Source organism: Malurus melanocephalus, unplaced genomic scaffold, assembly GCF_030028575.1.
Source record: "Malurus melanocephalus ecotype Western Australia unplaced genomic scaffold, MMel_1.1 scaffold_348, whole genome shotgun sequence".
NCBI lineage: Eukaryota > Metazoa > Chordata > Aves > Passeriformes > Maluridae > Malurus > Malurus melanocephalus.
In genome coordinates, this window is record NW_026623580.1 from 607,477 (window position 1) to 619,831 (window position 12,355).

Consider the following 12,355-nt stretch of genomic DNA (forward strand, 5'->3'; position numbering starts at 1 on the left):
CGGCGCGGCGGCCCCGCTCCGCCTCAGGTCAGTGCTGGCCCCTTCCTGGCGGGAGCGGGGAGGAGGCGCCGCGGCGGGCGCCCTTCCTTCCTCTCGGGGGCGGCGGGCAGCCCCTTCCCGCTGTCCGCGCTGCGTCCCGGGGGCGGGGAGGGATGGCCCGGGCTCTGCGCCGCCCCAAACCGTGCTTGTCCCCCCTCTACCGCGCGGCCGCGGCGCATCGGCCGCGGCACCCCCGGCATCACCCGGGCTGAAGCTCCTTCCCGAGATTTAACCACCGAAAGCCCTTTTAGCCGGGCCCGCAGGCAGAGTGAGTGCTGGCCGAGCCCTCACGGAGCGCGGGGCCGCGTAGCCGGAGGTGCTGGGGGGATGCAGGACGGGAAGAGGATCCTTCAGTCCCCATGGCCGCCGCATCCTTCACCGTGCGGAGCTTTAAGGGCATCGCTGTGGCCTCTTCGTGCGGCGCCTTTCGGCRCTGGCACAGTTCGATGTGCTCGGATGGTGTCCAAAACATCATATGCCGCATTCAGGGACTATTTTTCATCAGTAGAAAATGCTCTGGCCATTTCATTTTCCACATAACATATTGTACTCGTGTGCACGAGTATTGGTTTAAACAAAATAGTAATTTAAAGGCAGAATTAATGTAACTAACAGTTTATGACTATGTTTTAATATTCTCCATATAAAGGAATTAGATTGTCCTCAATACCTCAAAGAAAGAACATTCAATAATTACTTTAGCATTATGGGTCTTGCTATTTATTTTTCAGTACTGAAGAACACTTAGGTGGCAATAAAGGGAAATAATTCACACCTACATGTGTACTTCTTGCAGTCCTTGAAGTTTTTACCCATACTTGTACAAATTAAAAAGCTGTCATAATTCTTAATAGAACGGTTATATCTACAGTCTTACTTTATAATTCCAGATAATCATTTAATATAATAATAATTTAATTATTTTCTGGAATGTCCCCCCAGCCTTGCTGAACTCAGATTTAACCTTCAATATATTTATCCAAAGTGTAGTTTAATTCGTGTGTGCATATCACAGAATGTGATATACTTTTACAATATTTTGCTTTAAAAATCTAGACCAGTCTCTTCCCTGTGATGTTTGAGTGTATATGGTGTTGAGGATCTCTAATTTGAAGTTGTAGGATGCCTGTAGGATTGTCCTGCAAATGTAGAACTTAATTGAAATTCCAGTGTCACATGTTTAACTTGTGGAAAAGGAACAGAAGGGGCTTCTTGGCTTAGTGGCAAGTGCTGATGTCTTGTCCTCTGAGGAGAGCACTGGGCCAGGAGTTCATGATCTTTCAAAGTGTTGGTCTATCCCTTTGGATTTTGTTTTTGTCTTTTTTTTTTGTTTGTGTTGAACAAACTAATTGGTGGTTTCATCCCATGCCTCTTGGTTCCTATACTTGAACAGGTTTGGGGATTCTTTTTCGCCTTTGTAGTGCCATCATGGATTATGCCATCCCTATAACTGTCTACTCCTTACCTTGATTATGGCATATAATCCCAAAAYCCTTTGTTCTGTGAGCTGCTGGACAATAGGTACCTTGTATGCTACAGTTTAAACCATTGGATTACCCAGTTAATGCCCAAACTGCTTCTCGRGGTTTTACATACATTGTTAATTTGCTGTATAACTGAGAAAATAATTTTTTTTAATCCCTTTTTCTTTTAAAGACCACGACAGTGACGATGATTCCTACGAAGTGCTGGATTTAACAGAATATGCCCGGCGTCACCATTGGTGGAATCGTCTGTTTGGCCGGAATTCAGGACCAATTGTCGAAAAATACTCTGTAGCCACGCAGATTGTGATGGGAGGTGTGACTGGCTGGTGAGGGAGCTTCCCTTTCTGTAACTGACCTAGACCTTTTACTTTGTTAGAAGATCCAAGGGTGTTCGAACCAGATAAATATATCTCCAAAGGGATTTCCTTTAGCATTGATCAAGATTATTCATGTGTGAAACAATTGCGTAGCTTGTTACTCTGACTCACCCTTATRAAGCGTTTTTTAATGTTGGTAAAACACCAGTTGTCCAAGGGAACTCATACTAGTTACTGGGGAARGGATTTGGGAAAATGTCAGAGTTCTAAAATTGCAATGGAAAATTACTGCTTTTATTTGTATGGTAAAGCTTATTTSCTTACTACTCTAGATTTAAAAACCTAGTTATATTATGGCTAAGACATGTTTTACTGATAAAAGAAATAAAAACAAAAAAAAAAGAAGGATGGCAAAATACACTTTTAATGAAGTATTAATTCCATGGAGACAGACTGTTTTTTCCTCTAAATTCAGCTGGAGCCATTTTGAACAAATCACAGTCTGCTCTGATGTTAACTTAAGAGAGATACCACAGCCTAGTTATRCTAGATAAATTCATGGTGAAAGCTAGACAGTAAAGTTGAGAACTTAAACTGGAAAATGTGTACCCACAGCCTGAGTAGCTGTGTCAAGGTATTTGTTATTTGTCAGAGGTATTTGAATGGTATTTGTCTATTCCAGTACTCGAAAAAACTGTAAATTCAGTGCAAAACATCATTATGGTAGCACAGTGACTTTTAAAGAGGGATTATGCAAGAATTGGAAGATTAAAGAGACTAAAAATGAAATTGTTGTACTCAAGCTCAGTACAGCTTTGAGGAGTGGAGGTTTAGCTTTCAATCTGAGTTTTTTATTTGCTTCKGTAGCCTTAAAATTATTTTTAAAAGTCAGATGTATACATGTAAACTCAGAAGATTCTAGGGAATAGTTCATCTGGCATCCATAAAAACTGGCTTATTGAATTATCTGGAAAACATATATTTCAATATCTGTAGAAACACATATCCATGTACTGATATATATACATACAAATTTACTATTCATATGCAAGGGGAAAATTCCCCTCTGTGGGTGGGCCAGTGTTCAGACGCCATTGGAATTGCCCAGGGAAGTTATGGAACCATCAGCCTTGGCAACTCTTGTCTGAGTCAGGGCTCTTGGCAGCCTGATTAAGCTTGGAGGTTGGATCAGACTCTGCAGCTGGCCCATGTTTGGGGAGGTGACTGGCCCAGRTCACCTTCAGAAGCCCCTTCCTGCCCTGACATTGGTCTGTAATATCAATACCTGTGCTGTTCTCCATTTGTTTGGGAGGGTTTGGAGACTGAGAACAAGGTAATTTTCTGGTTGCCTTGATCCATTAAAAATAGACCAATGCCATGTCCCTGTGGAGTGGCTTTCCATAGTTTAACTCTTGTGGTAGAGATGTGCTTCTTTTTACTGAGATCATTCAGTTATGAGTTTTGTAGTTAATACRGTTATGGTATAATGTATTTACTTTCCATTTAGGAGCAGTTGTAGTGGCCTTATTATATAATTATGTTGTACTTTATTAACGTGCTACATTTAATAGCAGCAAGATCTGGAGATCTCAATCTTACTTTAAAGGGGCCATCAGACAACCAGTAACAACCAACCATTGTTATATTTTACACATTGTTAATTTAATATTGCTTGCATTAAATAGCCTTGATTTTTAGATTGGTAAATATGAAATGGTACATTTGCTTTTTTTAATGAAAGAATGGTAATAGTTGCAGTTCAGGAATTGTAGAGTGTGGCATTGTTCAGCAGAAAACTTCACTGGACTGGGTTTTTTTTGTTTTGTTTTGTTCCCCTAAGGTGTGCGGGATTTTTGTTCCAGAAAGTCGGAAAGCTTGCAGCAACTGCAGTAGGTGGTGGCTTTCTTCTGCTTCAAGTATGTAGCATTTCATGCTTTCTAAGTTGGCAAATGTTATTTACTAAACAATAGGAAAAACACAGCTGTTGGGTAATATTTAATTAGGAAGGCTTCTTATCTACCTCATCTTTTTAGTCTTATCAGTCAAAACCTTACATTTCAGYTGGAATATTGTGTATAAATGTACAAAAGAGGCATTTCTAAAAATCAGTGGTAAATCAGAATCTACTCTGTCTTGTAAAATAGTTTGTACAAAGACAAGAGCACCTTCTGTGGAGAAGCTGAGGTGTTCATGTGATTTTATGTTGCCAGATGAGAGGAACTGCCTGTAAACATAAGGAGAATTTCAAATGTGTTTTCCATTGATTCAGAAGAAGAAGGCTTTGGCAATTGCCTGGAAGGCTTGCTCTGGTCCCTGTATGAGCCATGTTTTTCTCTTTTCTCCCCTTGCCACAAGATGTCTGTTGAACTTCTAAAGCCTGGCTGTATCTTGACAACTTCATTGCATTCCTCTCTGCTGGCTTTTGGGTTTAAAAGTTTTTAATTATGTTATCTGGCATGATCATTTTTCGTCAGATATTGTGATTTGGGGAGGATATAATTCCAAAAAGCCATTAAATTAGATGATGAACTTTAAATGAAGGAGAATTTTATGTGCCCTTTTGTTAGATGCCAGGATTTTTACTGGCATTTTTCACGTCTTAATACCTCTGCACTTCTCATTTTTCCCCAGATTGTTCTAGGGGATATAGATTGGTGCCTACTTAGGCTCAATAATACACAATTTCTTGAGAGGGGAGGATAAAGATACAATTTCTTTCCAGCATCACCCTGGAGGGTTTCTGAAAGGCATATCCCACTTTTATTTCTTTTGATTGTAATGGCTGGTGCAGTCAAGCATTAATCAGGAAGGATGGGGTAGTATTGCACTGCTGCTRTGCAATACATGGAAATATCACTGTTGTGTGAAGTACACACACTTCCTTCATGATCATGGTCCTTACTGGTTTGGGAGCTAGTTTTGTTTTTTTCTCTGCCCATGTTTTTCCCACTGGTCTTAATTCTTTTAATGATAATTCTTTTATCAATATGACTGAAGAGCTGCCAGAACAGAGGCATCCAGGGATGGAGGTGGCACGTTGCTGCRTGTGCCTTCCTCAGTGCTCCTCTGACTACAGGAAGCTGAAAAGTTCAAGCTAGAACTGTAGGCAAAGGAGAATGGCAATTTGGAAATTAAATAAAACACATCACTTGTGCAGGATTTTTGCTTGTTGAGCTGTGAAGTTTGGGGAGCTTTACTGTAAATGCTGTAGGTTTGCCATGTCATTAAGTGTCTGATTTCTTGGCTGATTTCTTGGTTGATCTCATTTACACTGAATCCAAAAAGGAGTAATATCCAAGGGGAAATATGAGTTAAGTATTTTGATTGGATTGTCTATATCTTAAGTAAGATCAGATTCTCTTGGAAGGAAATGAAGTAAATGCCTTGGTCTCTCTTTTAATTCAAAACATTTTGCATTTTAAGGCTGAGTCATAAATTCTATGGTGTAATTACATTTCTGTACTCTTTAATTTTTTCATTTAAAGATCACACATCCAGATTCTATGAATACATGTTCAGAGCTTCCCCTGAGTGGGCAGAGGAGTGTTTTACCACATTACTAGAAAGTTCCTTTTTATCTGTAAATTTCTCTGAAGTTGCAGATTTCATTTCAACTGCTGATTGCAATATTGACATTATAATTACATGCTAGAACAAGAATAATAACCACAGAAGGCAAGATTCTTTGCTAAAGCCCATTCAGTGAAACATTTTAGTCTTAAAATGAAAAAAATACTTTTTTTTCTGTAGTGGGTGATGACTTCATCTTAAGAACTGTAGTAGGAAACTGAAAGCAATACATTTTTTGAGCGTCAGTTTGCAAAAGAAGCAAAAAGCAATTTTCAGATTTTTGTAAGTGATCTAGAACTTCAGTCTTCACACAGATTATATGAGAAGTAGTTGGAGGAAAACAATAAAAATTACATGAAATTTGCACAGCTTTTCAATATTAAAATCKGTTATCATGACTTCGTGGTGAATATTTCCACATCTTAATTTGATCAAGTAACTGTCCATTTTTTTATTAAATKAAATAGATGTGGTTCTTCAAATATGTTGGTGTAAGAGCAGTATCCATGCACTGTATTAAGGCAAATATAATGCATTTCTCATAACAAATAAGGATTGTGCTTGTGTGACTGCTTGTTTCTACAGCACGAATCAATGAGATCCTTAAGAGTGGGGAAATATGAACTTGTGTACCCTTGGTTCTGCTATAACAGATCAGTTAAAAACAACTATTCTTAATAAGCCCCTAGTATCTATTTTTAAAATGCTGTATCCTCAATAGCAGTTTCATTGTGTTTTGYTCTGCAGTAAGAATACAAATTACCGTTTTTTCTGTTCTGTATTGTGTATTATTATGAAATTCCGTTTTTATTCAGTTACTTGTGCTTTCACTAATATATTTTTTCTCAGCCCATTAATRCACCATTGATGACTTAAATTCAATTCTTCATTAAATGTTGTTCTAATCTAKGAAATGTAAATATGTGAAAACAACACAAGAAACAACTCTAAGATATCCTTGGCTTTATCTTGTGCAGGGGTTTGTTGATAGTGTATGGTGATGATCATGGAATCATAGCATAGTTTGGCTTGGAAGGGACCTTAAAGATCRTGTAGTTCCAGCCCAGTGTGGCATCTCAGTGAGGTTCTTCTGGGGAAGTAGACTTAGTGAGGAAGACTTGGACTCAGTTTTATATTGAATATCCCACTTGACAATTGATATGTGCAGACATGGAGGGAATATTGGAGTAGCCAAAGCAAATGGGAGTTGGAAGTTGGCTTGATAAAGAAGAGCCAAGTTTCTGGCAGGTTCTGGCATGAAGTGGAGGGACAGGGTCTGTGCCGCTGTAACCTGCAGTGTTGGCACTGGGGACAGCAGAGCTGTGCCTGCAGATGGTGGCTGAAGGTACAGCCTCTGCAGTTCAACTCTTACAGAAAGTGTTGTGTCACTTCTTAGTCCCTCCCTGTCTTTGTGTGTTTAGAGATTTGTCATATCTGTTCTGGAAACAGGGGGATTGTTACCTTTGTGCATAGCAGAAAATACCTCAAAGTGCCCATGGCTTCTTTGCACTGCACAGGCAGCTGGGCACAGGGTGCTCACTTGTGCCTTCTGGCCTTGCTTGGGCTCTTTTAGTTTGACAGGTTTTTCCGCAAGGAAATGAAAACTCTTTTGTCCCATCTTACCATATGTCTTTTTTGCTCATTACTCTTATTAATGTTTCACATTAACAAAGGGCCTGTGTGCCTCTCCAGTGTCACCCCCCAGAATGAGGCCTGCCTTTGATTCTGAGTTTTCCTTGATTAGTGTAGGGAAAGATACCCATCTTTTTAGTATTCCTGCACTGATGTATTTCTTCAGTTGCCTTTTTCAAAAAATTGTTATTTTTTCAACAGTTTGGAAGGTCTTGAACAAATAATGAGCTATGAGGTACATGGATAAGTATATAATATAATTATTAGTCCATCATCACTTATATAGAGATTCCTGTGCAACCGGAAATCCACCCCCTCCTTGGTCTCTTCAGTGATAGATGCAATTAATATTGATTCCTTAACATATCCAAGTATGGATATGATAATGGAACACTGTTATTTTATTTCACTATTGTAGGACATGGGTTTAAAAATACTAGTAAACTTTAAGAATTTGCATTTATGTAAGTTTACTGTTATAAGGCAAATAGTTTTTAAATGATGTATTAGAGCCTAAAAATTGAAGTCTGTTTCTCCAGCATTTGATTTCAGTAGTGTTATTTCTGCTCTTATATATTAAATGATGGAATTAATTGGGATTGCAGCCAAAGTAGATATGTCACAGGCTCTGACTATCCCTGCCAGAGTACTGGGTTTTTTTCTTCTCAGTTGAAAGTTTTATATTGAAAACATTGTCTTCTGTTGCTTATTTTATAGATGCATATCAACACTCAGAAGTAGAATTTGGTATCTCTTAAGTTCAGGGCTGCTAAGTTGAGGGAGGAAAGATGTCTAGTCTTGATACAAATCTAAGTTAGCTCTGCAGTAGTTACAAACGGAACTTAATTAAAAACTTCTGCCTCATCTTTGTGCTGTCTGGATAACTGAGCTAATTAAAGTTGTCTTAATGAAATGTTTCTCCTAAGATCCATTTGCATTTTACGAGAAAGCAAATGCATTAGCATTTCTTACATTGTGTTGGACTGGGTAGATCAGTCACGTTTAATTTTCAGTTGTATGAGTGAGAAGGCACCAATTCAATGCTTGGGCCTTCTTGAAATTGKTTACGTTAAATTCATAAAATAACAATTGCCCCAAAATGCAGCTATTTTTTCTTTTCCTTGTATGTCATCCAGTGACTGGATGTGCAACCAGTACAGCTTTCAAACTGGTTTCCTGCTTTCATAGTGTACAGACAGCCCTTAATGAGCTGTCCCTGCCTGGCACTGGTGCCCATGTSAATAAATGGTTTTACAATAGACAGGCAAAGTCAGTTAATTTGTTACATTCTGAGGTATGAAGTAAAAGAGAATTTAAAGTATAGGTTCACTTTGCATTTGTCCAGTGAACTGTTTTTTTGACTTATGCAAAGATGGAAACTGAAGTTTGTTTTCTTGCATAGGTGGTCTTTTAGAAGCTTTGTTTTGAATTCAAACAAAATCTGTCTGACACTTGCTTCATTTTTTTATTTTCCTGGATCATGAAATCCTCAGTTTCTGGTGAAATGTGTTGCTTAGTTACTGTGACAGTTGAAATACAAGCTAGATGGTCTAATTTCAGTTATTTGATATAAAGAACCATGTCAAAGTCAAATTTCAGAGCCTGTAAGTCATAAAATAAAGTGAAACATTTCTTTTCAGGCTAAACTTAAATTGTATATTTAAATAGCTATTCCACAGAAGTTCATTATCTGTGACTTATGTTTACCAATGGAACAGTTTGCATAGAAGGCTGTTAGGTAAATTGGGTGAATTTCCCACCCACATGTGACCTTAARAAGGACCTGAGAAATCTCACTCTTTACAAAGAGTTTTTTATAACACTTACTTATTTGTACCTTTAGTGGTTTATATCTATTTGTCTTAAAAGTTAAAATAAGCAGTAATCCTTAGTTTTGATCAATTTTTCTTTTTTTTTTCTCCCTAAATAATGAGTTGTTTAACTCTTCTTTAGAACATGCAGCCCTCAAGTCTTAGAAATAAGGCAAAGGTTTGGGATGATGATTAGACATGCTAAAAATTTAGTAGTTTTGTGTAGATTGGTGTGAACCGGCCTCCCCAAACATCTCAATTTTTCTGATTTTACAGAACTTGTCCAGACCATGTTATTTTTCCACTTACTGGTTTTATTTTATAAAAAGAGTGAGAAGTCTCTTGTGATGAGTGGTTTTTTTTTGTTGGACGGTTTAAATTGTGTAGGATAAAATAAAGAGTTTTCAGTGTTTCAGTGATGATTTTGATTAGTCCCAGATACTCTGTCTCAAATCAGAATTCCATAATTCTGAAAAAAACTGAAGTGAAACAGCTTTTTCATTGTTGTCCTATGAACATGTTTTTCTTACAGGTAAAGTTACAGTAGGTGTTAAAGGAAAAACATAGCAAAGCTTTTATAACTAAAAAACAGGGAACTGGTAAAATTAACAAGAGTCTGCTGAACTTTGCCCTTGCTTGTTCTAATTTGAGCTTCTGTCACTGAGGAAAGTAYCAGTGTTTGAAGCAGAAAACCTGCTGAAATTGAGAAACTGTCTTTTCCTGTATCTGTAATAAGAAAAAATGCAAAAAACGATTTTGTAGGCACCAAGACAATGTATTTTGATGCATGAAATGKGAACTGCATCTGTACTAACTGCCTTTATTTTCCTAGATTGCTAGTCATAGTGGATATGTACAAGTTGACTGGAAGAGAGTTGAAAAAGATGTAAACAAAGCAAAAAAACAGTTAAAAAAGCGTGCAAATAAGGCAGCTCCTGAAATCAACACTCTAATTGAAGAGGTGAGTCAAAGGTGATAAACTTTCCTATCAGCCAGGTTTACTTACCTTCCACTGCAGGTGAATATAAGTTGAAAATACATGTGCKAAACTGGAAGGCATCAAAAACAGTCGGGCTTTATAATTTATTAAAAGTTATCAGGTTGTGCTTCTATTCATTCAGCTTTCTAATTTGGTCACTCTTGATGACACACAAACTTGTTCTTGTCAAGTGACAAAGCCAGGGTCATGACATGGTAAAAAGTTCAGGATGGTGTGGGTAAAACATGATAACTACAAAGATAAAACCCAAAACTTCTTGGACTGCTGATAATAAAATTACTTGTCTAGACAAGAATGAYTTTTTTGCAGAAAAGCTGTAGCTACTACGTAACTGGAGTTGTGATTTTATCTCATTTTTATACATTTTGGAGAATATTTGTCTGCAGMATCYRTCAGTTGCCTACTATGTTGAGAAGAGGTAGCTGTGATACTGATCAGTGTCACTGGGGCTGTTTCACCCTGTAATTTGAAGMCTTCCATTTAATAAATTTTGTGATTGTTTGRGKTTTTTTAAAGCCTGTTTTTACATATTTTCACATTCCGTACATGCAATCTAAGTTTCATTCTGAATAACTGAGAATCCTGACTGGGAATGTGCTGCAGATGTTGAAACAGCAGCCACACTAGTGCTCTGTAATTAATGAGTTTTGACATCTCAGGTCTAACCTGTATGGAGTTGCACAGGTTGATAAAAATTACCTCAAATTTTAATGTGAATATGAACTGAAAGTTCAAGAGTGAGGGTTTTCTTGCTTCTTCTGTACCTCAAATAGCATAACYTCTCCTTCTCCATTGCCCTGTAGAAATGGGTGGGACAGGTTGGGGTTTTTGTTTTCCTTGTCTTTTTTCTCTCAGATTACGACTTTCTTCTAACTGTGTGTTTGTTGTCAATCTGAAATGTTTGAAGCAGAGGATTTATGAAATGGCACATTTGATAAAAGGTGTTATACTCTGTGCTGCTACTTCATGAAATAATATACACCCATGTTGTCATATGTAAGTGTTTTTTTCCTAGGAGTAAGTAGGTAGGAAACTGGTTCCTAACGGAGTGAAGTGTATATCTTTTCCAATGGCCTAGTCTTCCACAAAGCAGTATTTTTAAAAAACTTTTATCATGTGATTGCAATTGAAATCATCGTGGTGCTCATGCTTTTTTTGTCAAGGGAGTTTGTAAAACATTTGTCTTCTTTTAATCAAAACAAGAGTGGTATTGGCATGAAATTGATGTAACAATTCCTCTGTATTTTACCTTTTTAGAGGCTCAATGTACTTTAAATGTCTTGTCAGAGACAGCTGAGAGTCAGTTAGCAGTCAGTTGGTGTCACTGATTTTTATAGGTTTTAGACACATTGCTCCCCCTGCACCCTCTCCATAATTTTAGTGGTTTTGTTTCCAGGAAGTTGTGATAAGTATTAAATAGTAAGGTCAGACACAGTTAACTTTATGAGTATCATTTTTCTTCTCAGTCAACAGAATTTATCAAACAGAACATCGTGGTGTCCAGTGGATTTGTTGGAGGCTTTTTGTTGGGCCTGGCATCGTAAGGAGCTGAACATCTCTTCCTGATGGGATCCRTGTCGGCAAAGAACAGTTGTGGTGACACACTGTCTGCAAGCAGTGTGGGTCACTGGGCCTGCCAGAGCAAGACAAGTGGACTAGCTAGACAACTTGGGAGCTTTTACATTTCAGGCTTTTGCCTCTTGAAGCTTGGCAAAACTAGGATTTGCTGAAAAACTGTGCAGTGTGCTCATTATAGCATTTCTGGGCAAAACTGGTTCATCCTCATCATGACTCTTTTTATCTATGGCCTTTCAAGATTTAGCATTTTTTTAAATGTTATTCTTGGAATTTAGCTGTGTAACCGTACTCTAAGAATGAAAGCTCCATTTCTATGTTTTTAGTTAAATATTGTTTATTTAAAAGGTATTTTTCTTCATGCTGTAGTAGGTAGTATCAATGACTACATACTGTATATGATATTGTAGTTTCAGCCTCATGGCTGTCCATCTTCTTTAGAGGTCACTGCAATAATTACCAATCTGTAATACCTTTTTACAGAGTATTAAATAAYGAAGAATCATGAGCTTATTAAAGGTGAAAATTAACTTTGACTCTGGCCCTTGTGTACATAGAAAATAAGAAAGCATCTCAGTTAACAGCCTGCTGGGATGTGGTGCCAGTGTTTGCAGAAACAGGTTTTTAAGGTACTTTTAGTGATTTTTACTAGGTTTTTCTAAAGTAGTTGAGAATCTAAACAAACATTTAATGCGTTTTTCTGCATTTCAAACTTGTGAAACTCAGAAATTTCTACCAAGGAGGAGTTTTCCCGAATTTCTCTGGTTTTTACTGCAGCAGCAGATGAATGTGAACTGGAATCTCTCCCACTGGAGTTCTGTTGGGTTGTCTGAACAGCAATAGTAATTCATTAGCATCGGATGGATGGGTGGGTGTAGGCTTGGAATGCACAGGGCTTGGGATGTTGGACATATTAACCTATTA

At 37.9% G+C, this 12,355-nt stretch overlaps 1 protein-coding gene across 1 annotated transcript in view; it reads left to right on the top strand.

Annotated features, from left to right (window-relative positions):
• Window positions 1-11,967, top strand: part of FUNDC1 (FUN14 domain containing 1) — a 45,728-nt gene extending 33,761 nt beyond the window's left edge. Inside the window, exons 2-6 of the mRNA XM_057378212.1 lie at window positions 28-307; window positions 1,696-1,852; window positions 3,684-3,759; window positions 9,689-9,817; window positions 11,323-11,967. Of these exons, the coding sequence (XP_057234195.1) occupies window positions 28-307; window positions 1,696-1,852; window positions 3,684-3,759; window positions 9,689-9,817; window positions 11,323-11,400 (720 nt within the window). The 3' untranslated portion in view covers window positions 11,401-11,967. The remainder of the gene's footprint in view (window positions 1-27; window positions 308-1,695; window positions 1,853-3,683; window positions 3,760-9,688; window positions 9,818-11,322) is intronic.
• The last annotated feature ends 388 nt before the right edge of the window (window positions 11,968-12,355 follow it).